This window comes from Cottoperca gobio, unplaced genomic scaffold (assembly GCF_900634415.1).
Source record: "Cottoperca gobio unplaced genomic scaffold, fCotGob3.1 fCotGob3_192arrow_ctg1, whole genome shotgun sequence".
NCBI classification, from domain to species: domain Eukaryota; kingdom Metazoa; phylum Chordata; class Actinopteri; order Perciformes; family Bovichtidae; genus Cottoperca; species Cottoperca gobio.
The window spans coordinates 89,745-117,500 of record NW_021166834.1 but is presented as its reverse complement, the minus strand read 5'-3'; the positions used below and the strand labels follow the sequence as shown (position 1 = coordinate 117,500).

General features: G+C 45.4%; 1 protein-coding gene across 1 annotated transcript in view; it reads left to right on the top strand.

The window, feature by feature from the left end:
* LOC115004824 (IQ motif and SEC7 domain-containing protein 2-like) overlaps positions 1 to 26,810 on the top strand; it is a 115,263-nt gene extending 88,453 nt beyond the window's left edge. The window contains exons 4-22 of the mRNA XM_029426523.1: positions 6,621 to 6,699; positions 7,791 to 7,958; positions 9,185 to 9,358; positions 9,450 to 9,545; positions 10,358 to 10,879; positions 10,922 to 10,998; positions 11,993 to 12,943; positions 13,167 to 13,325; positions 13,467 to 13,589; positions 13,683 to 13,849; positions 15,950 to 16,089; positions 16,489 to 16,614; positions 17,603 to 17,702; positions 20,674 to 20,835; positions 22,843 to 23,064; positions 24,294 to 24,343; positions 25,227 to 26,092; positions 26,259 to 26,503; positions 26,662 to 26,810. Coding sequence (XP_029282383.1) covers positions 6,621 to 6,699; positions 7,791 to 7,958; positions 9,185 to 9,358; positions 9,450 to 9,545; positions 10,358 to 10,879; positions 10,922 to 10,998; positions 11,993 to 12,943; positions 13,167 to 13,325; positions 13,467 to 13,589; positions 13,683 to 13,849; positions 15,950 to 16,089; positions 16,489 to 16,614; positions 17,603 to 17,702; positions 20,674 to 20,835; positions 22,843 to 23,064; positions 24,294 to 24,343; positions 25,227 to 26,092; positions 26,259 to 26,503; positions 26,662 to 26,810 — 4,576 coding nt within the window. The remainder of the gene's footprint in view (positions 1 to 6,620; positions 6,700 to 7,790; positions 7,959 to 9,184; positions 9,359 to 9,449; positions 9,546 to 10,357; positions 10,880 to 10,921; positions 10,999 to 11,992; positions 12,944 to 13,166; positions 13,326 to 13,466; positions 13,590 to 13,682; positions 13,850 to 15,949; positions 16,090 to 16,488; positions 16,615 to 17,602; positions 17,703 to 20,673; positions 20,836 to 22,842; positions 23,065 to 24,293; positions 24,344 to 25,226; positions 26,093 to 26,258; positions 26,504 to 26,661) is intronic.
* Positions 26,811 to 27,756: the final 946 nt, after the last annotated feature.

Genomic DNA, 27,756 nt, shown 5'->3' with positions numbered 1-27,756 from the left:
GCATTCACAGTTGGCCCCTCTGCCCGGCTCAACGAGCAAGAGAAAGAGAGCAGCAGTGGTCGAGCGAGCTAGAGAGTGAATGAAGAGAGGGAGCAGCGGTAGTGAGAACAAAGCATTGTTTCATGGTGGTTACCTTGTAAAGCACAAATAGACACACCCACACCTCCGCACATCTCTGTGGGGTGGTGTCGGTGGCCTTTCTGCTCCATCTGCACACAGCAGAGGATCGAGACGACGGACAGGGGAAACACTGAAGCTCTGAAAACACACAGTGTTGTAACAACACATGCCCCGCCGCTTTGTACAGGCTACACGCTAAAGGCCGGCTGTGCTTCTGACATTGATGCGCGTGACAAAGCGGTATTTGATGACCTGGGAATGAGAACGGGCTGCACACCCTGCTTACGTCCTGGGGGTTACACCGCATGTGGGCATCTTTGTTGATGCTCAGAAACATCCAGAACACACAGAATAAGACAGAATCCAGGAGTGATGTAGGTTCTCTGTAGATACAGACACCGCCACGTCTCTAGTGGATCAAAAGTATATTGTGGATAAAAACATATTTGTGTATGAGTCTGTACATTGCTTTATAGTTGTAAAGTTGTATAGTTGTACATTGTTGCATATTTGACCTTTTAGCTAGTGGCGGCATGACGCCGCCCGGGAGCGAATGGAGAGCTCCGATCTGCCGAGGCAAACTTGCTGTCCAGGCTGGACCCACAGCGGGAGGGCGTGCGGTGACCCGACGTGCTACTGCACTCTGCTCACCCCTCGTTAAACTGACAGACAGGCTTGTAGTGACACATTACTCACACACTGTGTCATTCCCATCCAGAGCCCGCAGTGATCGTTTTTAAGAAGTAAGTCATTGATATACTTTTTTCATTATCATAAGAAAGTAGAGTCGGTAAAATAACCTGTCGCCACGGGCTGGTTTTCCTCCCACCTCTGGTACTAAGGGAGGTTACTTAAGATATTTTCAACATTTGCATAAAAGCTTCTTTTGCGACCAGACCTAGACCACGATCTCAAAACTGTGTTGGTCTGCAGCCGAGTGAAACAACCCAGAGTCTGATTCAACAATGCAGGTTTGAACACGCCCTTAAAGTACTAAACATCACGACAGTTTGTGAGTGCACTTTGGTCTCTAAATAACTAAATCTGCTCAAAAGTTATTTTTTGGAGGATTCATTTTGATTCTCCATAACATGTGACAGCCCCCTGCAGCAGGGACATTCGTTGGTGTGTCAGTTAGACAGCAGTGAGTCTGTGAGACAGTCAGGTCAGTGAATCATCTGGTCATCTTCCTCCTCCTGCTTGTGTCAGACCATGAGACCGGCCTCTCGTCTCTGGGAGTCGCGGCCGGTTCTGTCACATCGCTGCGCCCTCACTTCCTGATTGTCATGGCTGTTGTTTACATCCAGTACGGAGTCACTGCCTGTCGGCTTCACACAGTCACTCAGTGCAACACACACCCTCACTGCTTAGCAGGCGGTATTGCAAAAACTTAACTTCTGTTTTTTTATATATACTGAGTAAACAACAAGATGAAAATACAGCCTGACAGTTACTCCTGTTAGTAACAGGAGTAACTGTCAGGCTGTTACTGTACGTGATTGAGTCTTTTACTCTGAATACTGTCCTTCCAGTGATTTACGTTACAAATCCAGTGAGTGGAGCCTCATCAGAGACAGCAAGTTTTTGACATTAAAAATGTCATTTGGCTTTGAAATCCAAACAAAAGGAAAGAAAGAAGCTTAGAATGAATATAATATAACATATATATAGATAATAATACATGATTTCTTTGCTTTGTGATGTATCTTTCGGATTTCTCTCCGTGTTTTACTAAATTGGTGCACAAATGTACAGAACATGACGTTAAACACAAGTAATCATCGTTACTTAGCACAAAGAGAAGCGCAGCTGTAGAATAAACTGATCAGACATGAGATGGTTAGAACGACTCCTCGTGCCTCGGAGAATGTGGAGGTGTACCCGGGGATCTGCTGCTTCCTGACGGTGCATGATGTGAATATTTCAAGCCCGCTGTGGTTGTGGGCAGCTGCCCGGCTCTTTATATTCTGGCTCTGCCTGTTGGTGGAGCTGACCGGCTGTAGTGGGAGGACAGAGGCGGCCTGTGTGTTGCTGACTACATGTGAGTGCATCAGTGTGTGTTTGTGCCGTTAGTGCAGAAACTGGCAATATTGCTTTGACACTGTAACCCATATAAATCCGATAGATTTTGAATGTGTGTGTGCGTGTGTGTTGTAGGATTTGTGTTGCCACCAGTGTGTTGTTAGTTACTGCCCCTGGCTATGAAGGCAGAATGGCAAACAGGGACAGAGTGTGTGTGTGTGTGTGTGTGTGTGTGTGTGTGTGTGTGTGTGTGTATGTGTGTTACATGCTGCGTGCTGCGTGGTTGTACAGATGTGTGCAGGACTGTGTGACAGGGAGGTCGAGCTGCAATGATTAGTCGACTAATCTATAAGTCGACTATTTTGATAATATCTAGTTGTTTTTCATGCCAAAATGTCAGAAAATGCTGTTTTCAGCCTCTAATATGGACATTTTCTCAGTTTTATACCATTTTAAACTAAATATATTTGGGTTTTGGACCTTTTTTTACTTTTCTCTGCCGTTTTACAGACATTTGATGATATTTTGATGTATAATAGTCGTTAGTTGCAGCCCTACAGACTTTCCATTAAATGATTTGTCCATTATTCTACAAATCCCTCACTGCACCCCCTCCCTCACTGCACCCACCCCCTCCCTCACTGCACCACCTCCCTCACTGCACCACCTCCCTCACTGCACCCCCTCCCTCACTGCACCACCTCCCTCACTGCACCCCCTCCCTCACTGTACCTCCTCCCTCACTGCACCCCCTCCCTCACTGCACCACCTCCCTCACTGCACCCCCTCCCTCACTGCACCACCTCCCTCACTGCACCCCCTCCCTCACTGTACCCCCTCCCTCACTGCACCCCCTCCCTCACTGCACCACCTCCCTCACTGCACCCCCTCCCTCACTGCACCCCCCCCCCCCCCCCCCGCCTCACATCTTCAATCATCTCTTTTAAAACCAGAAAAGCAGATGTAGCATTTTTCCAAGAACGAGGCTTCATGAGATTTCTTTTTCCATCTTCTTCACTCATCTTTAGATTTGAAACATTCTCTGGTTCTTTCCTCTCCAATGGGAGGACGTGTTACATCTTTAGTTATATCTTCAAAGAACTATTGGTCAGACAAAACAAGACATTTGAAGACGTCAGCTTTGGGCTGTATTTTAATATTCTATCAATGAAATGATTCATCTAAAGGAAGGAAGCAGACTGGCAGCATAGTTTCCAGATGAGACACTGAAGTGACACAAACTGATATGCAATGCCCTGTGCATTATTAAATTATTTTACGATGTTCATATTGAGCATCCTTTAATACAATATTCACAGTAGATTTGAAAAAGTGCTAAATTAATGCAGTCAATTCACTACATAGATGTTATTTATAAAAAACATAGTTTCCCGCTCATTTTCCAATAATGTAGGACAGCCTGCGTGCGGCTCATTGAGCTCATTGCTCCGAGCGGACAGTAAGAATCGAAGCTGCCTCAGATAAACATTTTCATCAACTCCCATTGTCTCTCATGTGGACAGTAAGGACACAAGGACACATCTGCAAGACAATTAGACACATGTCCAAACATGTCCCGTCTCCAGTGGAAAGGCCTTTGTGTAGTATTCCCATTGTTACATTCAAACAGGTGTTAATCAGGTGATTTCATAAACTGAACACGAGCAGGTGCAGAAATCAGTGCTCAGCATCAAGGGTGGAGACAGAAGTTTAAAAAGTAAAGCTCTGGCACACAAGTGATGGTTCTCTGACGTCTGGGTCACCTGAAGTTTTCTGCAGGACGTCGGTGTGCTGCAGGCTGCCAGAGGAGGCTGCCAGCCTGGTGCTCAGTGCACGAGCGGGGTACAAATCAAACACGCCTCACCTCAGTTCAACCCTGCAGCTGGATCAGCCTCAACTGGCCGGGAGAGGAGAGGACAGGATGAAATGAAAGCAAAGGAACATCGGAGAAGAGGACATTTTTAAAAAAGGAAGTAAACTAAAGAGGAGAGAGAAGGAGAAAGGAAAGTGGAAGAGGGAGGAGATGAGGAAAGGATATAAGGGGAGAAGCACAATAAAAAGGAGACATTAAAGGGGATGAGGAGAGGGAAGTGTGCAAAGGAAAGAGGAGATGAGGGAGAGGACAAGAGGAGCAAAGGAAGGGAGGAGGAGAGAGGAGAAGGAAAAAGAAAGAGAATTAAAGCAAAGAGGAGCAGAGGAAAGAAGTAAAAGAGAGAGGAAGAAACAGGAAGATGAGGAGAGAAAGTGAGAAGAGAAGAATATAAGAGCAGTTGAAATACAAACGAGCAGAGGAGATGAGAGAAGGAAAAAGGAGGTGGAGAAGAAGAGAGACACAATGATGGGACGATGGAGAAGGAAAGCAAGATGAGGATGAGGAGGAGAGACAGTTAGCAATTATCTAGAGTATCTTCCTCTCAGTTTTTACTGCAGAGCCTCACTGGGATTTATGAGTGCAGTCACTTCTTGGCTTTGTGTGTGTGTGTGTGTGTGTGTGTGTGTGTGTGTGTGTGTGTGTGTGAGGGAGTGTGTGTATGTGTGTGTGTGTGTGTGTGTGTGTGTGTGTGTGTGTGTGTGTGTGAGTGTGTGAGGGAGTGTGTGTATTTGTATTTAATACATCCAAGTTTAGGGATGTAAACGCAACATCATCCCAAAATAATGTCAGTAGCTTCTTCTTCATCTCTGACACACACACACACACACACACACACACACACACATATCCAGTGTCTCCCACACACTCAAGCTGGGTCTCTCACAAACACAACACACTGTACACACCCACACGCACACACACTGCTGTTAGCCATGAGTCACCGTCATGTGACTCAGTGTGTGTGTGTGTGTGTGTGTGTGTGTGTGTGTGTGTGTGTGTGTGTGTGAGAGCTTGGCAGTGCCCACGTTAGCTTCGGTGCCAGCTTCACGGGAGTCTTAGATTAACACTGAAGAGCCCCTTTGATGACACACACACACACACACACACACACACACACACTAATGATGCCCGTCACACAGCTTCCTCCTCTTTTCTGCTCTCGTCTCTTTCTCACTTCATCAATTACTTGATTGATCATTTATTGGTCCTTTTCTGAGAGCAGTAAACTGGCAAAGTGTCTCTGAGGATGTTGAACCAGGAAGTGATGATCAGTTATCGAGCTGTCACCTGATCAGCGCTGCAGTGTGTCTGCATTGTTCCAGTTTAATGTACTTTAGTCCAGTTTATTCTGGTTTGTTTGAGTCTGGTCTGGTTCCTCTGCTTCTGGTTTGTTCCACTTTGGTTTGTTCCTGTTTGCTCTGGTCCAAGTCCAGTTTATTCTGGTTTGGTCTCAAAGTTAGCGCTCTTTCACACATATACCTCGTTTAGACTTTCAGACTCTTCAGTTTGATCTAAACCATAATGACAGCCAAACCGTAGTCCGATGAAAAGAGGCGTCGCTCCAGACCCGCTGCAGATCTAACTGAACCATCGTCTGCTTTGTTTCTCGCTATCGGACCGATTACAGGAAGTTCTGGCAGGATGTCAGCGATATTTTCAATTAAGATCTGATTGTATTGTTTTTAATTTCCAGTGTTCAGTTTTGGTCGGGGTTCATTTTCTCTTTCCTTTTCTGGAAGGTTTATATTTTAGTTTGTTTCAGTAAAAGGGTTGCAGGAAATAAACATGTTATCGATGATTTGACCTGATACTTCAACGTTAGCAGATGGATAACCCTCTCTCTCTCTGTCTCTCTCTCTCTCTCTCTCTCTCTCTCTCTCTCTCTCTCTCTCATCTGCCTTCGTCTCTCTCTCTCTCTCTGTGTCTCTATGTCTCACCCCCTATCTCTCTGTTCTTGTGTTGTCTCTCTCTTGCTTTCTCTTTCTCTTGTCTGTGTCTCATGTTCTCCCTCTCTCTCTCTGCTCTCTGTACTCTTGCCTTGTCTCTCTCTCTTTTCTCTCTTGTCTAGTGTCTCTTGTCTCACCCTCTTCTACTCTCTGTCTTCTCTTGTGTTTGTGATTGTCAACCTTATCATCTCTCGAGGAAGAAGATCTATCTATCTGTACTCTATCTATCTCTCTCTTATCTCTACTTGTCTCTATGTTAACTCTTTCTTCTGTCTCTGTGTCTCTGGCTTGTGTCTTCCCCCTCTCTCTCTCTCTCTCTCTCCTGGTCTCTCTCTCTTCTCTCCTCTCTGTGTTCACCCTCTCTCTCTCTTCTCTCTCCGCTCTACCTCTCTCTCCACCCTTCTTCTCTCTCTCTCCTCCTCTCTGTCTCTCTCTCTCTCTCTCTCTCTGGTGTCCTCTCTCTCTCTGGTCTCTCTCGCTCTCTCTCTCTCTCTGTCTCTCTCTCTCTTCTCTCTCCTCTCTCTCTCTCTCTCTTCCTGCTCTCTCTCTCTCTCCTCTCCTCTCCCTCAGTGTGGAGGGCGAACTCTCAGTGTCCCGGAGGCGCTCAACCTTTTCTGATTCGTCCTTCGGCCCATCCACACTCCCTTCCATCGGTACAGCAACAGTCCCCTCTCAAGCCCCTGTGACCCCTACGGCTCTGCATCCACCAGCGGGCCCCTGGGAGCCTCCCACACACAGGTACTGACCCTAAACACACACGCACACGCACACACACACACACACACACACACACACACACACACACACACACTAGTGGAGCGTGCCAGCTGATGATCTGGATTTATGCAGCTCCAGGTGACATCCATTCACTGCGTTCAGGAATCATTTTGTACCAAAGCCAAACAAACGTGAGGATGAACCAAAAAGAACTGAAGTCACAAAGACTTCAGAAGAGTTGTTAATGCATTAAGGACTGATTCAAGGTCAGTTTGCAATAATACAGTATTGACATAATTCCAAATCTACTCCGTACCTTCACTGTTATTAAATATGAAAACCCTTCTCTAAAGTATGCATACATGTTAGTTCAACATCAGTGCTGCCTGTCAGGTAACTGTGTGCTCGGGACAAGCTGTGCGTCTGCACCACACACACAATGTGCAGCTAATTAAATGTAGTTCACTGCAAAATCAACTCGGTCTTGTTTTGGTGTGAGTTGCAGAGTGTTGGAGAGATCGGCCGTAGAGAAGTTTCCTTCTCTTCAATGTAAGTGAACTAAATGTCACTGGGCTCAAAGCACCAACAAAATACATTTGAAAAACTCAACAACAAAATCTCAAACAGACGTTGTGAGTAGTTTTATGTAGGAACTATTTTCTTTCTACCGTATCATTGTGCAGAAGGAAGCGTGCATCTACTCGTGGCTCGTGATCCTGACGATACGGGATGTAAACCTTAATGTAGAAGAAAATAGTTCCTGCATAAAACTGCTCACAACAAAGTCTGTGGATTAACAGGAGTGACCGGGTTGTGATGTCTGGAAAGAGTTTCTGTTGTGTTTTTGGTGCTTTGAGCATCACAAGCCATCCGGTCCCGTTCTATACGAGAGGAGGCCGATATCTCCAACACTCTGCAACTCTCCAGAACAATCTAGATTTATAAAAAGCACTACAGGTAAGAGGACAGTGAACTGTCCCTTTAACTTGCTTTCCCTTGATACTGCCTTCTCCATTGACTGCAGGATGAATCATTCTGGAAACTCAGTTAGTCTCCTGAATACAAATAAGAAATGTCAAAATATGAACGACCTGTCTCCCCTCCTCTTTCAGGGTAGCTCCCCCATCTCTCCCCCCAGCCCGGCGAGCCTTGCCTGGGCTCAGCGCAGCCGACACCAGCCGGCCAGCCTGGCGCTCCGCAAGCAAGAGGAGGAGGAGAGCAAACGCTGCAAGGCTCTATCCGACAGCTATGAGCTCTCTACAGACCTCCAGGACAAGAAGGTACGGCGCTACAGGAAGTGCAGCCGAGGAGTCTTTAGAAAGAGGACTGGACGGATCCAGTGACGTTTTCCTGTAATCGCTTCTGTTACATTCTGAGTTGGATGCAGCCCTTCTCAAACAAACAACACACACCAGCAGAGTACAATGCACGTCAAAACACCCACACCTATTGTTTCACTCTCTCACACACACACACACACACACACACACACACACACACACACACACACACGCACATCATCGTGGGTTGATACCCAGCACCATGTTAGATATGCCTGTCCTATTTAGCAGCATCGAAGCGCTTTAACTCCGTTCATCACATTAGTGAATCCCAGGTTGTGTATTTCCCACCTCTTCTGTCCGTATGTTGTGTTTGGTGTTTGCTGCAGACACATGAGATGTGATGAGCACGACACCAAGTTACGTTATTTGCATCTTGTAGTTTAGTTTCCCCCCCCCCCCCCCCAAAGTGGTCATCTAACTCTGACCTTCTGTCTTTCTTTTCTTTCTTTTTTGAAGAAATATTTATTTAGTTTTCATCGCAGGCTCCTATATATCTTTAAATACATCGTGATACATTGTTTTGAGACAAACAGACTGTTATGTGCATAAAACAGAAACGATGGAGAACTATCGGCTAACCCTCCGATGGGAGACGCTCATTTGTGGTTTTATATAAATCTGTATTGTGTTTCTTTGGCTGATATAATATAACTAACAACAGTACAACTTCATTCATTTAGATGAATTCTGCTCAAAAGTAAAGTGTTTCATCAATCATTTAGTAAAGGTTGTGTTTACTCTGGATACTGTTGTTATGTGTGTCGGACTGCAACAAATGTTTTTAATTAAAAAGCCATTTATTTTGGAAGAATGTACACAGGCTTCACAAGCCTTATGTAAAAATACATAAAACATAATTATTATATAAATGAACTTTAATTATTGCATGTGATATAATGTGTACATACTAAACTAAACTATGTTATATTATTACGCTTTATTAGTTCCAGCTCTACTTTCTGGATTTCATATTATTATTATTATATTATTATTATAATTTTATTATTCTTTAAATTATTTTACGTTTTAATAGTATTCTTTTTATTTCTTCTTATTATTATTAGGTACAGAGCCTGTTTTCTGTTCCATGATTTCCCAAACTAAAAATGCTCTCTGTCCTGTTCCCTGATTGGTTGCCTGTGTGTGATGGTGCTACCTGATAGGTGGAGATGTTGGAGAGGAAGTACGGGGGCCAGTTTGTGTCCCGGCGGGCGGCGAGAACGATCCAGACGGCGTTCAGGCAGTACCGGATGAACAAGAACTTCGAGAGGCTTCGCAGCTCCGCCTCGGAGAGCAGGATGACCCGCCGCATCATCCTGTCCAACATGAGGATGCAGGTACACACAGACTTACACACACTGTATATGAAGTACACATAAACACAAACAGTACAAGTGTGCATGTTTCTCTGTTCTCCGGTGGGTGCAGTACTCGTTTGATGAGCGTCAGCCGCAGGCTCAGGGGTCAGCGGGTCAGCGGGGGTCAGACGACGCAGGAGACATTGACGACTCCTTCTCCAAGCAGGTAAACACACCTGTTTGTCACCTTCTGACGTAACGATGTGTGGACATCACAGCTGTTTGACTGTAAATACTCAACTCAAAGTTGGTCTTCAGCTGACGCTGTCGATAAAACTCCTCCTGCAGATTTGAGCGGGAAACTCCTGAACTGAAAGAGTAGTTTGACAGTAAGACTCGAGGTCTGATCACCAGCTCACAGAAGGGATTATGCTATGTGACCCGCTAAAACCTTTTCATTTGAAACATCGATGCAGGAACTGTTGAGTTAATTGACAAAAGAACAAAGTGACATGTTGTAATAATGCTGTGGAAATATACATTATACTAACTTAAAGCTGGGGTAGGCAGTTTTTTCTTGGCATCATTGGGCAAAATTTCATTAGAACTTTTCAGCATATTGTAATTGAAGTGGTCTGAGATATATTAACACCTGCACCTCCTCTTGGCTCGGTTTTAGAAAATCTAGCCCGTGAGGGGAGACTTTGGCCAATCACCAATGAGCGTGCACATCCATTTGGCCTGTAGCCTGGAGAAAAATTGATATTCCAAAATTGGAAACAACTGCCTACACTGCAGAGCAAGAAGGAGGACAGACTTATCAAAAACTTACAATAGCGGCATTCAAACCTGTAAATATCGGCGAAGCGTTACAGATTAGGAGAGAATCTTTTGGGAAACTGAGGGTTCTTGCGGAATTAGGATTAAAATGTATTTATAAAAGAGGGGAAATAATAAATAAGACTAACGTAAGCCTGATACTAAAGGTCTGTTTCGATATATCTAATATGTGAATGATCTGTGTTCACTGGTCTGCAGGTAAAGTCTCTGGCCGACTCCATGGACGACTCCCTCACCTGCCAGTCTGGCCGTGAAGACTCACAGGACGTGGGAGGAGAGGGAGAGGAGGACGATGAGGAGGACGAGGAGGAGGGAGATGAAGAAGAGGAAGAAGAGGAAGGGGAGGAGGACGAGGAGGAAGACGAGGAGGAGGATTACAGAGAGTGTGCATGGCGCAACGCCAGCGCATCATCCCGACGCGTGCCGGTCCGGCCTGGAGTGGGAGGAGGGAGAGGAGGCGCCGCCATGCACGAGGACAGCACCGCCACCTCCTTCAGCGACGTCACCATCTACATGGACGACGGCTGCCTCCCCTCCTCGCCGCTCTCCCGCCCGCCGTCCTCGCCGCTCTCCCGCCCCGCCTCCAGCTCCGACACAGAGTACTGGGGAGGAGTAGGTGCAGGGGGGAGGGAGGACAGCAGAGAAACAGAGGGAGGCAGCAACGCCAGCCGGAGGAGCAGCACCCCCTGCACAGAGTGTCGGGGGGAGTACAGAGGGAGGGCAGGAGGAGGAGGAGGAGGAGGAGGAGGAGGAGGAGGCGGTGGAGGAGGAGGAGGAGGACACCTCCCTGTCCTCACTATCGAACCACCCAGTGACAGCTCAGTGGACATGAGTGACAGGTGAGCACAGCCAATCAGAGAGCTTCTATCACAATCACAATGTTGTTATTCATAAATCAACACAACTCCAACCTGAGCGGGTCAGAACACCTGTGTGGGTCTGCAAGGCCTTCAGTATATAACAATGCATCAGATGTTATACGTTTATCTGATCCTTCGATGTTTTATTTGTAAAATCAAAGTAAGTTTAGCTGTTAGATAAATGTAGTGCAGTTAGTATAAAGAAAAGTCTGAGTAATGTGCTTTGTTACTTTCCATTGTTGCATCTTAATAAGTATTCAATACAGTGTTGGATTCAGGCAGCCGTTGGCATCAGTTCAGCTCGTTCTTTGTTTTACTTCCTGATTAAAGGCTTTATTCCCTCAATAACTCAACGCAGGAATATTACTCATAGAAAGAAGTCAAGTCAAATGTATTTATAAAGCACATTTAAAAACAACCCACACTAAGTAGGTTAGCAGGTAGCAGGTGGCTATAATCACAAATAAAAGACGCGCAGACATAAGCATGAACGCACACCTCAGCACACCTCAGCACACCTCAGCACACCTCAGCACACCTCAGCACACCTCAGCTACATGATCTGATCCACCAGAAAGTGGCCGAACCCAATTCATCCGCATGTTCTCGCAAAACGCAGAAGTTAAAGCTCACTGCTGACAGTCAGCTCATGTATTTAGGTAGTTTTGTTTTTGAAGATGTTTTAAGCTTTCACACATACATTTGTTTTAAACGTCACATATTTTGCTCATTTTCAGGTTCGTACTATTCAGGTGTTTTGGGTTTCTACACTAGAACATGCTTTAATGTTCAAACCCCATTTTATTTATCGACCGTCTGTCTTCTTACAGAAGTCTGAACACAGCTGTGTGCATTTCTCCGCTCATACTTTCCCAGTATTTATAAAGCATCTCGACATAAAGCTCACTTGTCACAGTCCACTCTGGAAGACCTTCACCTTCTTTAACGTTAACGTTGTTGTTTGGCTCTTCAGGTCAGAGCGAGGCTCCATCGGGCGCCTCGTGTATGAACAGGAGCCGTCAGGAGTCGAGCGAGGAGCAGGAGAGAGGGAGATGATGGGAGGAGAAGTGGAAGGAGAGAGTGGAGAGGATGAGCAGCAAGGAGGAGGAGGAGGAGGAAGCAGCGAAGCCGACTCTCCACAGGGAACCATCAAACACAAACCAAACGGGCGCTCGGTCGCCATGGCGCAGGGACAGACTCGCAGCCCTGCCAACGTCCCCTTACCGATGCCTTCAGCCCGGGCCCTGCCGCCACACCCGCTCCCTCACCCACTCCAACACCCACACACTCACCCCCAACCCCACCCACACCCTCACCCTCACCCTTCACCAATCCCCCACCTACCGACCATCCTCCACCACCACCCGCAGTACAGCCAGCCGCACGTCATGCACATGCATCACGTGCACGCCGGCAGCCCTTACATTCAGCAAGCCCACCACTTCGCCCAACACCACTACCACCACCTGCACCACCAACACCACCACCTTCCCCACGGTTACCCAGAAACCCCCTCTTCCCCGCTGCCCTCCCCCGTACCACCACTCACACCTCTCTCGCCCCTGCCGCCGCCGCTCACGCCCTCGCCGCTGTCCTCCTCCTCCTCCTCCGCGCTCCAAAACATGGAGGCACAGCAGCAGCATCTCGCACACCACCCCCATCTTCACCACCACCACCTGCTCTGCTCAGACGGAGACAACGAGAGCGTCAACTCCACCACCACCAACTCCAACGACGACACAACGGTCAACAACTGCAGCTCCGGCTCCTCGTCGCGCGACAGCCTGCGGGAGCCGATCGGAGGAGCGACGCTGGGGAAACAAACCTATCAGAGAGAGAGCCGCCACAGCTGGGACTCTCCCGCCTTCAACAACGACGTGGTGCAGCGACGACAATACCGCATCGGACTCAACCTGTTCAACAAGTACGTCTTTACAGTATATCACAATGGACCGTATCACATTGTATAATGACACAATCACAGACAGTTTCACTTGAGCAGCAAGCAGACTTGAAAAGCATGTTTCTTAAATTTGAGACCCTTTACTTTTTGTTATCAATCACACTCAACACGAGCTTGTAAAGTCCTGTTCAGCGCTCCTTTATATGTAGTGCACATCTCGTGACGTGTGTTGTCTCGGCTGCAGGAAGCCGGAGAAGGGGATCCAGTACCTGATCGAGAGGGGCTTCGTGTCGGACACACCGGTGGGCATCGCCAGGTTCATCCTGGAGAGGAAAGGACTGAGTCGGCAGATGATCGGAGAGTTCCTGGGCAGCCGGCAGCAGTTCAACAAGGACGTCCTCGAGTGAGAACAAGACATTCACACGACCTCCACACATTTCTTTGTTTGCTTTTTATAGTGACTGTGTAAATATTTAAAAGTGAAATACATTTCTGTTGTAAGTAGCCGCTGATGGTGATCAGGTTTCTCTGTCTCTGTCTGTAGCTGTGTTCTGGATGAGATGGACTTCTCAGGGATGGATCTAGACGACGCTCTGAGGAAGTTCCAGGCTCAGATTAAAGTTCAGGGTGAAGCTCAGCGGGTGGAGCGGCTGGTGGAGGCCTTCAGGTACTAAACTGCTTTCCAGGTTTGACTCCAGGAGAGGAAACAGTGAAAGTCCTGACTTGTGATGTTTTCGTCACGTCTCCTCTCTCTCTCCAGTCAGCGGTACTGTGTTTGTAACCCGGTGCTGATCCGGCAGTTCCAGAACCCAGACACCATCTTCATCCTGGCCTTCGCCATAATCCTCCTCAACACGGACATGTACAGCCCCAACGTCAAGCCGGAGAGGAAGATGAAGCAGGAGGACTTCATCAAGAACCTGCGGGGTCAGTCAGTGGGTCATCTCTTGTAATCAGTGCAGGATGTCTTAAATAGTCTTAATAATAATAATAATAATAATAATAATAATAATAATAATAATAATAATAATAATAATAATAATAATAATTGTAATAATAATAATACTAATTGTAATAGTAATAATAATAATAATAATAATAATAATAGTAATAATAATAATACTAATTGTAATAGTAATAATAATAATAATAATAATTGTAATAATAGTAATAATTGTAATAATAGTAATAATAATAATAATAATAATAATAATAATAATAATACTAATTGTAATAGTAATAATAATAATAATAATAATAATAATGTTTTACAATAAGGGGAAATAGAAATAGATTGAACATAAAAACAGGGATAGAATACCTAGTTAATGGGAGTAAAACAAACTATTATCTCAAATCTAAAGGCCGACTGTTTTTTAAACAGTAGTTGACTGTAGAATAAGAGAAATGCTGCGGCCTGTAGTCGTAGCAACAGTCCGTAAGATATTTACAAAACAGGAAGTTTAAACTTGTACAAACCTCACAAGAGCTTTAAAGGATGTGCAGGTTTCTATTCATTTCATCTGTTTTAATTCATCAAATCAGTTTTTATGTTAATCTGGAATCACTCAGACAAGAAAACAGTAAAAACTTTATTTGTACTTGGGAAAGTAACAAAGTACATTTACTCAAGTACTGTAATACCTACAAGTTGAAGTACTTGAGAATTTTCTTTTCTTGCTACTTTCCAGCTTTAGTTTCTTTACAGATTCAGATCAATAATACAAAATATGAATCAACAAATAAATTATCATCAAATCAAATGTATTTATACAGCCCAATATCAGAAATTACACATATTACATTGTCTCAGTGTTTACAGACTGTACAGGTTACGACACCCTCTGTCCTTAGACCCTCTGTCCTCAGACCCTCTGTCCTTACACCCTCTGTCCTTAGACCCTCTGTCCTTACACCCTCTGTCCTCAGACCCTCTGTCCTTACACCCTCTGTCCTCAGACCCTCTGTCCTTACACCCTCTGTCCTTAGACCCTCTGTCCTTAGACCCTCTGTCCTCAGACCCTCTGTCCTTACACCCTCTGTCCTTACACCCTCTGTCCTCAGACCCTCTGTCCTTAGACCCTCTGTCCTTACACCCTCTGTCCTTAGACCCTCTGTCCTTAGACCCTCGCACAGCACAAGGAAAAACTTCCTAAAAGAAACCCCATAATTAAAGGGGAAACATGGAAGAAACCTCAGAGAGAGACTGAGGAGGGATCCCTCTCCCAGGACGGACAGACGTGCAATAGATGTCGTGTGTACAGGATAAACAACATAGTACAAATACAGCATTTGACAGAAATTATAGAAAAAGAGAAAGTTTGGATGAATCCAGGAAAATGTCAATAAGGCTTCCCGGTGTCCAGCAGGACCAGGTCAGCAGGCGCAGCCACGATTCATGATCCTGACGTAAACTTTATCAGTGGCGACCTGCCACATGAGACACAGAAATCATGATACCCCGGATGATGAGTTAGTAACATACATTTACATCAATGCATACAGATAGAGAGAGAGAAGAAGAGAGGGAGGGGAGGAGAGCGGAAGAGAAGGAAGGGAGCAGGGAGGTGTCCCCCGGCAGTCTAAGTCTATAGCAGCATAACTAGGGGCTGATCCAGGGCAAACCTGAGCCAGCCCTAACTATAAGCTTTATCAAAAAGGAAAGTCTTTAGCCTGCTCTTAAATGTGGAGAGTGTGTCTGCCTCCCGAACACAAACTGGAAGCTGCTTCCACTGGAGAGGAGCTTGATAGCTGAAGGCTATTATTATGTATCAGGACTTCTTGTTGAAACTCAGATCTTATATATAGTACAGCTGCAACATTAAAGTGATAAAAACAATAACGCATCACTAATTATAAAATGTAATAAAACATCTCTATCCTGATATTGAATTTTTACTTAAACAAAAGATGAGAGTTCTTCTTCTACTACTGTACCTGGGCAGAGAAACAAACCAGAAATGGTGTTTACATCTCATCAACGTATCCTCTATACGATTAACTGAACCCCGCCGCGCGTGTTTCCAGGTGTGGATAACGGGCAGGACATCCCCAGGGACCTGCTGGTGGCCATCTATGGAAGGATCCAGAAATGGGAGCTGAGGACCAACGATGACCACGTGTCCCAGGTGCAGGCGGTGGAGAGGATGGTGGTCGGCAAGAAGCCCGTAAGATCCTCCGACAAACACCTGAACAACTACACAAGTCTAAAGTTACCGTGTTGGTGACGCGCTATAAAATATCTCCTCCACCTTCAGACTTCTCTGTCTGTTATCAGATAAGGTCACACAAGTCATTCAGTGTGTTATTACAAAATAGCACCTGTTGAAATAAACTAAGTGTTTCATGTTGATATCCACAGAATGAATCCTGGTGATTTATGTGACCCCTGACCTTTCCTCGTGCACAAGCAACACATGAACTTCACATGTTTATCATGTAGACGAGTCATGACAAAGAAACATCTCATGGTTTATATTCAGAACATTTCATTTTATTAAGAACGTATTGACCAAAATCATCAATCATAGCGTGCGTGTGTGTGTGTGTGTGTGTGTGTGTTGCAGGTGCTGTCACTGCCTCACCGCAGGCTGGTGTGCTGCTGTCAGCTGTTTGAGGTTCCAGATCCAAACAGAGGTCAGAGGAGCGGCGTCCACCAGAGAGAGGTCTTCCTTTTCAACGACCTACTGATGGTATTTAATACACTCTGTGTGTGTGTGTGTGTGTGTGTGTGTGTGTGGGTGTTTATATTACTGCAGTGTTTCGGGATAAGTTTGGGTACTAATTCTCAGAGCCTGAGGATCATCTCTCCTGGCAGATAAAGTGATTCTGCGTCAGCAGAGCACCAGTTTATCCCGTAATGCTCTGGTTCTGTTTGATGCTGTGCTCCAGAAATGTCAGAGTCTGAAAGTCTGACTTCCTTTTACAGGAAATGGAAATAAACTAAGTAGGAAACCAGCAGGAAGTGTCAACAAGCTTTACCTGTGACACTCATGTTTTAGTGTTTCCGTTTGCAGGATTAAAGATTGTCAAGTAATGAAAAACAACAGAGAGTATTTGACGTCAGTACAGCTGCTGATTGTCCAGCCAGCAGAGGAAGTTCTTCTTTGATCATTAATGCTGTTGTTTTTAGCTCTATAGCTTTTTTATAATCTATATCTATAATATAACTTCCGCAAAACCTGAGGTGGCCTGAAAATACTGCCATGCCTTTATCAATATAAGAGGAGGACTCCCATGATCCCACGCTGCTTCACGAAGCCACTGAACTCCATCTTTTGTTAAGGTTTTGATTGAGAGACCCCTAGTGGCAGAAAATGACATATTGTGCCTTTAATATTATACAAAGGTCACATGAAGGTCGACGCAGACAACATAGACGGACAGAAGCTCTGTGAAGTCGACGTCACGAAAAGTACTTGAGATGAAATGAGTCACTGGGATTCAGCTCTAATTTAATCATTTTCTATGTATTTACACTGAGAAATGTCAACTGTTTATAGAGAAACGATTCAGGAGTCTCACTGAGGGATTTCAAAAAGCTCTCACCTTGAAATGAACAAAAGAAACAAATGAAGATGAAGACAATGAAACACTCATCCTTTGTTCCTCCCGCTTCTCTTTCTCCGTTCTCCGTTCTGCCGTGATGCTGTAGCTCTTCATCTCTTTTCTCCTCCTCAGGTGACAAAGATCTTCCAGAAGAAGAAGACTTCAGTGACGTACAATTTCAGACAATCATTTCCTCTGGTGGACATGCAGGTCCACACCTTCCAGAACACCTGTGAGTGCTGCGCTCTCTTTCTCTTTCTCTCTCCTTCTCCCGTCCATCTGCTCCCTCCATCTGTCTCTCTCCGCTTTATTTTTCACATCTCTATCTCTTTTTTGCACTTGCTCAACTCTCTATTTTTACCCCACAGTCGGCAGGCCCACTGCAAAGACACACACACACACACACATCACACACCCACGCTACGAGCAACTTATGATGCGCTTCCATCGCCCTGAAATCTTAGTAAATGGATCATCGAGGATCCAACATTTCTTTTAAAGGGATAGTTTGGATGTTTTGAAGTGGGGTTGTTGGATGTACGTATCCACAGTCGGTTATTACCTGCAGTAGATGTCGGGCAGCGCGCCGCCTGTTTGAAGAAACAGACCGAAGAACCAGCAGGAAGTTAAGCTTTGTATTTCGTATTCCTGTGACCCTCGATGGTTATTGAACCACAGCGCTGCAATGTGGCTCGAAATGTTGAGTTAGCGTGTTTTGCTTTGGGCCTCTGCAGCCTGATGTGTTCGAAGAGTTTAAACTGATGTTCCAGCAGTGCTGACTACATTAACCGTCTGTTTCTATTGGGAGGTTTGAAGCAACAGCTGTTAAATCCAGCTTGTTAGAGGTGTTATTGTGCACTTGACACTGAAACAGGAAGCTACATTTTGATGCTAAGCTTCCAGTTTGTTTTAGCAATAACTGCTGATTTCTTCTGTTCTGATTGGTCTCTTTGAGATCTTTACATCGTCAGTCTGTTGAACCATTGCTTCATACAACAACATGTGTTTGTAAAGAGGGCTGTCTACAACCTCAAAGCATTAAGTACCTTCAGACCTGTAGAGGAGTCCTCTCAGACGTCCTCTCAACAGAGCTTTGAATGGTTGATATGAGTTCCAAGATCACAGTTACATGTTTATGGATCAAGAACTTGCAGTTGGGGTAAAATGCATCTGAAGTTTGTAGTTGGTCATTTTTGAGTGCTGTGAAGTATTAACTAGTGTGCCGTATCGTGGTCAAAGCATGGTACTAGATCTGCACTTGAAAGAAGCACCAAAAAATGCATGTGGGACAAACAATTGGAGAGTCTGTCCTAGTTGGAAATGTTCTCAACAATCTGTTAGAAATCACTTGGCAAAATCTAACTTCCCTCTCCAATTACAGAAATGATACTGTGTCTGCCAGCGTTTGTCTTTAAACGTTCGGCATCGTCAGTCAGGAGTGGAGTCAGTGCTGCTCTGAAGACACCGCCAGCCCGTTTCAAAGAAACTCTGTGGAAGCATATCACAGGATTTCCTAAATATATGAAAATAAGGATGTTTAGCTGCATTCCCCGAAATGACTCATTCAACCCAAACATTTTCCAATAATGATGTCAACACAATCGTGCGTGCGTGTGTGTGTGTGTGTGTGTGTGTGTGTGTGTGTGTGTGTGTGTGTGTGTGTGTGTGTGTATTTCAGCCGAGAACACTTGGCTCTCAGTTCTATGCAGCAGATTGGAGTTGGTGGCGTTTCAAATCTGCCTCAGCACCTGTTAACAGGAAGCCTCCAAAACTCACATCTCCACCATTTTCAAAGAGACGACATGTGATGACCCGCAGAGAAGATGATTGACAGGAAACTAAGTTCTTGGTTTTAACCTCTTAAATCAATATAACATTGTTTTGCTCCTGTAACTTCTCACTGCAGAAGCTGCCCGTGTACTCCATCAAACATATCTTCAGAAACCCCTCGTCCCTTTCTGAAGTCACGTTTCTGTAACGCTCAGCTGTGTGGAGGTGAGGAAGGAGGATTTGAACTTCTCTCTCAGCTCTTTTTTCATCCGTTACACAACAACTTCCAGCTAGAGACCATCTTGCGATGAGATCACTCCAGACGAGATATCGGGGCTATGGGCGTGAAACGGTGGAGCCAATGGCCCCTTCCCCAAAGCTTTATGTGTTCTCTGGTCTTTCATGGCATTATGTAACATTACGTCACGTTACAAGGTCAACATTATTCAGTTATTTGTGGGATCCACAGCGTCGTCCCCGAGCTGACGTGTGTACCGAAGCTGCAGTGGTGCTCGTGTAGTTGTTGTTGTTTACTTGTTGTCGACAGTTCTGGTTCTCCAGTTGGAGCTTAATGGGACTTGGCAGGCTGTGGTGATGAATGTGACCGGGACAGATTGTCCCATATGATTCATCAGCACAATCTTACAGCGACTGCTGGTGTGTGTCCATGTGTGTGTGTGTGGGTGGGTGAGCACTGTGTGTGTATTGTCTGTGAGTGGCTGCGCAGTAATGGGCCGGCTGTGGAGAGTGGATGTCCACCGGTCAGAGGGTCGGCGGTTCGATCCCTGCGGTCAACATGTCGAAGTGTCCTTGGGCAACATACTGAAGTGCTCCCTGATGGCCAACGGTGTGTGTGTGTGTGTGTGTGCGCTGTAAAGTGCTTTGAGTGGTGGCAAAGATTGGAAATCTAATTGGCTAAATGATTTTATATATATATGACAATTGTGTGTGTGTGTGTGTGTGTGTGTGTGTGTGTGTTTGAATCAGAATCTGACAGAAGTTGTTGTAGACCATCCTCCCCAAAAAACCTCCGTATAGGTAAAGGGGGCGATGGGTCAAACAGCAGACGACTGTCGGTGGATGTCGTCACATTATTGCTTTAGATTGGTTGATTCTAGTTTACGTAAGCACACGTTATATTTAGTTTCACTGGAAGAAAAGATGATTTCCTTTGACATATTGTTAAATAGGTGCACAATATGATCGGGGGTGTGATCTAAAAGGGTTAAAAAGACCTTTTTGATTGACTGATTTCACTTATGTGACACTTATTGTTCGTTCATTCAGAGAGACTAACATCAAAATGTTTCACATTCATGTTGTCCAACAATAACAAGCGAGTCGTTTCAGCTCTGATGTTCTTCACAGCGAGGTCACCGGCTCCTGGGCCGGAGATCACAGTGTGTATCATGTGATGTGTGTGTGTCCCGCAGACTACCCTCACGGTATCAGACTGACGTCGGCGAACCCCGGAGGAGAGAGGAAAGTGCTGATCGTCTTCACGGCTCCGAGCCAGCAGGACCGAGCACGCTTCACCTCCGACCTCCGAGAGAGCATCGCAGAGGTCCAGGACATGGAGAAGTACCGGGTGGAGTGTGAGTGACATCGCAGTAATGATGCAGCACCCGTGTATTAGTACAAGTATAGCAGCTGTGATGGAAAGTAACTAAGTACATGAACTATATATATATATATATATATATATATTATATTTATATTTATATATATATAGTTCATTTATATATATATATATATATATATACAGTATATCTCAAAAGTGAGTACACCCTTTAGATTTTTGCAAATATTCTGTTATATCCTTTCAGGGGATAACATTATCCTACTGAAACTTTGATATAACTTAAAGTAGTCAGTGTGCTGCTTGAATAACAGTATAGATTTATTGTCCTTTGAAAATTACTCAGTACACAGCTGTTAATGTCTAAACAGCTGGCAACAAAAGTGAGTACACCCCATAGTGAACATGTCCTAATTGTGCCCAATGGTGTTGTTTTCCCGCCCTGGTGTCATGTGACTCGTTAGTGTTACAAGGATTCAGGTGTAAATGATAAGCAGGGCTGTTAAATTTGGTGTTTTGGGCACAATTCTCTCTGAATGCTGGACAACATGGCACCTCATGGCAAGGAACTCTCTGAGCGGCTGAAAAAAAGGATTATTGCGCTTCACAAAGATGGCCTTGGCTATAAGAAGATTGCCAACACCATGAAAATGAGTTGCAGCACAGTGGCTAAGATCATACAGCGGTTTTCCAGGACAGGTTCCACTCGGAACAGGCCTCGCCAGGGTCGACCAAAGAAGTTGAGTCCACGTGCTCAGCGTCATATCCAGAGGTTGGTTTCCAAAAATAGACGTGCGAGTGCTTCCAGCATTGCTGCAGAGGTTGCAGAAGTGGGATGTCAGCCTGTCAGTGCCCAGACCATACGCCGCACACTGCATCAAATCGGTTTGTATGGCCGTCGCCCCAGACAGAAGCCCCTTCTGAAACCGATGCATAAGAAAGCCCGCAAACAGTTTGCTGAAGACAATGAATCCAAGAACATGAGTTACTGGAACCATGTCCTGTGGTCTGATGAGACCAAAATAAACCTGTTTGGGTCAGATGGTGTCCGGCGTGTGGGGCGGCACCCTGGTGAGGAGTACCAAGACAAATGTGTTTTGCCTACAGTCAAGCATGGTGGTGGCAGCATCATGGTCTGGGGCTGCATGAGTGCTGCCGGCACTGGGGAGCTGCATTTCATTGAGGGACACATGAATTCCAATATATACTGTGACATCCTGCAGCAGAGCATGATCCCCTCTCTTCGGAAACTGGGCCGTAGGGCAGTTTTCCAACATGATAATGACCCTAAACACACCTCCAAGATGACAACGGCCTTGCTGAAGAAGCTGAAGGTTAAGGTGATGGACTGGCCAAGTATGTCTCCAGACCTAAACCCAATAGAGCACATGTGGGGCATCCTCAAGAGGAAGGTGGAGGAGTGCAAGGTGTCCAACATCCGTGCGCTCCGTGATGTCGTCGTGGAGGAGTGGAAGAAGATTCCAGAAGCAACCTGTGCAGCTCTGGTGAATTCCATGCCCAGGAGGGTTAAAGCAGATAACAATGGTGGTCACACAAAATATTGACACTTTGGGCACAATTTAGACATGTTCACTATGGGGTGTACTCACTTTTGTTGCCAGCTGTTTAGACATTAACAGCTGTGTACTGAGTAATTTTCAAAGGACAATAAATCTATACTGTTATTCAAGCAGCACACTGACTACTTTAAGTTATATCAAAGTTTCAGTAGGATAATGTTATCCCCTGAAAGGATATAACAGAATATTTGCAAAAATCTAAAGGGTGTACTCACTTTTGAGATATACTGTATATATGTGATGAGTACTTTGACTTTTGGTACTTTAAGTTTATTTGTATACTACTCGAGTAAGGACGGTAGTTGTAGAACATCAGGAGCGTGTGGCAGCAGCAGTACTAAGTCTTAGCAGCAGCACTAATTCCCTTCAGCATCAGCAGTACACGCAGTAGTAGTGAAGAAGAGCTTCCCTTTCATTTTGTTTACCTTTGTCTCTCCTTCCAGCCGAGCTCGAGAAGCAGAAAGGCGTGATGCGTCCAGGTTTGTTGACGGGGGGAGGACCAGGAGGCGGGGGCACACCGGGGGGCGGGGCCAACATCGGCGGCGTGAAGGGCGAGGTGTCGAACGGCACTCTGGGTAGGCCGAGCCTCGATGACACGTACGCCTCGGTGGACGGACTCAAACGCACGGCACTCAGCTCCTCACTGAGAGACCTCTCAGAAACAGGTGAGAACACAGTTACACACAGAACGCACATTAAAGGAGACAAATATTAAAAGCAACCAAAAATCAAGCACAGGGGAAAGAGTCCGTTTCGTGAGCTGGTGAATTTAAAAACATTAGCATCTTAAGGAATCTGCCTTTAATTATTTCATTCCAACAAGATCAAAAGTGCACTTATTCATTATCCATTCATTCATGATACAAGTCCTTCAGATGCAGAACTTAAGATACAAACAAGATAAACAAATACAGCCACTAGATAAAAGTGAGTGTTCAGAAGACACACACACACTGTGTGTGTGTCTTCCCTTGTTAAATGACAGCACACATGTGTTATGTGAGACGTGACTGAGAGTCTGTTTACTGCTGCAGCTTTGTATGACTCACTGACTCAGAGCAAACCTACATCTGAGGTCTTATGCAACTGATGAAAATGTGATGAAATCTAAAATGGTAATATAATACAGTAAGATGGAAGTCTAATGTAGAGCTGTGATGCTCTGTCTCCACCTGCTGGACATGTTGTGTTACTCAGGGCTTTTGAGTAGGAAACTTAAAAATCACAAGTAAAAGAAATTCAAAATCCTAAAAGTCATAATTATTATATTAAATGCCCTTAGTATCAACAGTAACACATACCTTTATCCTAAATTATTATATATTATATACAAAGATTACTGATGCAAAAACACTTTTAATGTATTAATTTATATATATAGATATATATATATATATCTATATATATATTATATATATATATATACTATCTATATAATATATATATATATATCTCTCTATATATCATATATATAAAATATATATATATATATATATTATATATATATAATATATATATATATATAAATATATATATAAAATTATATTTACTATATCTATATATAATAATATATATATATACTATATATTTATATAATATATATAATAAATTATATATATATATCTAATATATATATTATATAATATATAAATATATAATATAAATATATTTTTATATCTTCTATTTTATATTATCAGAATTAAGTCGATAAATAATTAATAACAGTCAATACACTTTAAATCAAATATGATATAAAAGTGAGAGGACTATGAAGGAGACTCATCTGCCTAATCTATACACAAACAAACAAAACTATATTTTTATTTAGTATTTTACAGGGAGTACGTGTTGAAAGTATTTCTTGTAACCCTGCCTCATTCTGATTGGGTAACAGGGAAGCGAGGTCGTAGGAACAGTGTTGGGTCATTGGACAGCACCGTTGAAGTAAGTTTGTCGGGGGCGGGACTGAAAGCATGCACGATGTGACCTCCCAGCATGCAGCAGCAGCAGATCACCCACACGTTGGACTGCATGCTTTGTTCATCTCGATGTTCTGTTGCGTTTCATCTTTGTCTTAAAGGAACACCCCCAAATGATCTTACAAATTATGATTTTCAAAGTGTTCCTGGTCTGACACATGCTACCACAGCTCTGCATATGTCCACAGAGACGTCCCTGTGTGTCTCTGGATGATCAACACTTGATAGTTTTACAGTAGATGTAAATAGCAACAAAGGTTTTACCGGCCACAATCGAACGGGATAGCGAAAGGCCACCAGGACGCCACTCATTATCCTAACTACCATTTGTCTTTGTCTACTCGCTCCTCCTCTTCTGCATGTTTGTCCTGTAATCTGCAGCCGTTGAAAACAGTTCAGATCTTCACTGAACTTCATGTTCAGTGAAGATCGTCTTGCAAAGACTTGCTGATCACTTGCAGGGACGCTTCCCTCTTGATTTGTTCCATAAAGGAGCAAAATAAAAGTTTTAAGAACATAAATTGGTCTTTAAAAAGATGAGAGCTGCTCTGTGAGGCTGTGAATACTAACAGCAGGTTTAATGTTTACGAGGTTCACACGAGCTAATTAGCGGTGATACGAAGTACACCTGAGGCTGATGGGACTGTTAATTGTTCTGCTGTCAACTCTTCGGTCTCTATGTTAAAGATCTTAAATCCATTATGTGATGACAACATTGCTCAGGCAATAAAAACAAGAGCAGCAAATAGTTTTCTGAAAGGCGAAGTGAAACAAACTTAAACCTCTAGAAACTAATCTAAAAACGTTATAAATATCTTACCACCTTTCTTTGTTCATTCTCCTCTCAGGGTTCCATCATTAGCAGCCCTCGGCCTCACCAGCAGCGCCCCCTGCAAGCAGGAAGTCTGTCCTACAGCCCCATGATGGTCCCTTTGTCTCCAGCAGCCTACCGGCCGCACCGCCCTGCTCAGGGCCCCGGTACAGGGGTGGGGGGTGGGCCGGGGCTCTGTCACAACCAGGGGGGGATTACCACCTCCCCACTCGTGAGCGGGGGAGGGGCTGGGGGCGGAGGAGGGATGGCGGGTGGGGGAGGACCGACTGGCGGCGGCCTGCTGGGGAACTTCTTTGGCAGCCGCAGAGGCAAGGTTCCTGGTCCCCTGACGATGACGTCACCACCTCCACAGGGTCCTCCGAGTCCTCTGATGATATCATCCCCACCACACTACCCCGCCCCCGCACCTCCCATCGCCCACCCATCCTCCCCTTCCCCATGCCCCTCGCCATCACCCAACCTCGTTCAGTCGGACTCGGGAGGAGTTGGCGGGGGAGGAGGTACGGGAGGGGGGCCGTCCAAGCTCCAGGCTTTGCACGCTCAGTATTGCCACGGCAGCAGTGGAGGAGGAGGAGTCAGTGTTTCTGGGCACCAGCAGCAGCAGCAGACGCCGCCCCCGCCCTACCACCACCATCACCGATACCACATGCAGAGCGTCCCGCAGCACCACGCCCTCACGCACAGGTTCTCTGCACCCCGGCGGCAGGGCCCGCCCAGCTGCGTTCCCTCTCATACCCAGCAGCATCAGAGGTTGCAGCATGGCGTCGGTCAGCACCCACGCTACAACTTGGGCTTCATCACACCCCCACCGCTGTCCCCGCACTCCCCCATCACCCCTATTACCCCGCACGGACTCTACCACTCACACCCCGCGGCGGGGAGGCCAGGTGGAGGCGGCAAGCTCCCACTGACCATCTCACACTCACAGCCTCACCCCCACGCTCACACACACTCTCACAACCACGCCATGCACACACACTCCCCACTAAGCCCCTCCCCCTCTGCCTCCCCCTCCACCCACTTCATCTTCTCCACCCCACCTCCCCAGACGCCCTCGGCGCGCCTGGTCAGTCAGACATCTCCACAGCCCTACGGCTCTCAATATCAGCAAATATCCTCCATCCCACCTCCCCCTCCGCACTCACCGTTACCTCCCCCGCCAAACACCCCGCTCTCCCTGCACCCAGGGACGGGGGGAGGGCAAGGGGGCGGACCCAAATCGAAACCCGTCAGCCGGATCAGCACGGTCGTGTGAGGAGGCAGAAGCCGAGGACGGTGGTCCGCCACCCCGCAGTGAGCCACCGGGGGGCGGTAGTGAGAGGGGGCAGGAGGAGACGAGGAGGGCGAGTGCAGGCGTATCAAAACAGCCGCCTAGTGACGAAGAGAGCACTGAGAGCGGGGAAGAGGAAATTACTCAGCCTGTGTTATTTTCACATCCACTTCCCCCACAGGTAGAGAGACTCTCACACGTTGGGCAGCGTGGGCCCTGCAGGGGCTCCTGGGACACCTGTCCATGGAGCAACCAGCACCAAAAACGTTCATTGTTTTCAGTCACATGAAGCTGAAGAAAAACATGCCGGTAGTACCGCCGTCTTGGTGACAATCTCCTCCATCCTCCCTTCGCAGTGCCCTTCAGAGGTGGGCTGGGTCTCAAGAGGACACGCGTGTCCTTCCCCGACAGAGGAAGTGTTTGTGTCATATCGTGAGTAAGAATTTGTGAGTTGCTGTAGTGGACAAATGGTTCAGGGACCAGACGTGAAGGGAGCAGTGCCTGTGAATTTAACACAAGGGTTAGCGCTCGATGCTAACACTATGTATTGGTTGACGGGACAGTTCAGATTTTTAGGAATCCTGAGATCGCGACGAGTCCTTTTACTATATTCCAAAAATCACACTAGTCTTGCACCGCTTCGTTTTTCGCACAAAAAGCACTTGTACCATTGTTTTGGTTGTTGACATATTACAAGCCATGAGGTGTTACTGAGAGGTGGTTAGCATTAATATGGTGCAGTTTCTGTGTCTTAGACAGGCATGCATGACCTGTGCAATAGCTAATGAGTGTTAGTGTGTCTATGGTTAAAATCCTATATGCAGGGGGAGGGAATTGTTGTAAATTAAAGCCCCAATCCAGCGTTTATTTGACCATAAAAAGTGCATTAGTGAAGGTTACTGAAGACTTTACTTTCTACAATAAACCTTTTTTAAACTTTAAATAAGCCATCATAACAACAACTACAGGTGTCTTTTTACCTTTGTGTTTTGCAAAAATGACTAAAAGCCTTCAGTGTTTGTGGATAGCAGGGTTTCAGCAGGGGGCGCTACATCGTTGTGTTAGAATGGACTTTTAAATGGGAATGGTTGACATTTAAAGAAATGTTCCAATAATGTATTCTTTTAAAGGATTGATTTGATCATTTGTACTAAACCAATCAATTCTCCCCTGCAAGTATCTCAGTATATTTGAAAGTATAAGCCTGAATTGATAATCATATCATGAAGAAAAGATAATATATGTCATGCTCCATGTTGTATGTGACCCTCTTTGT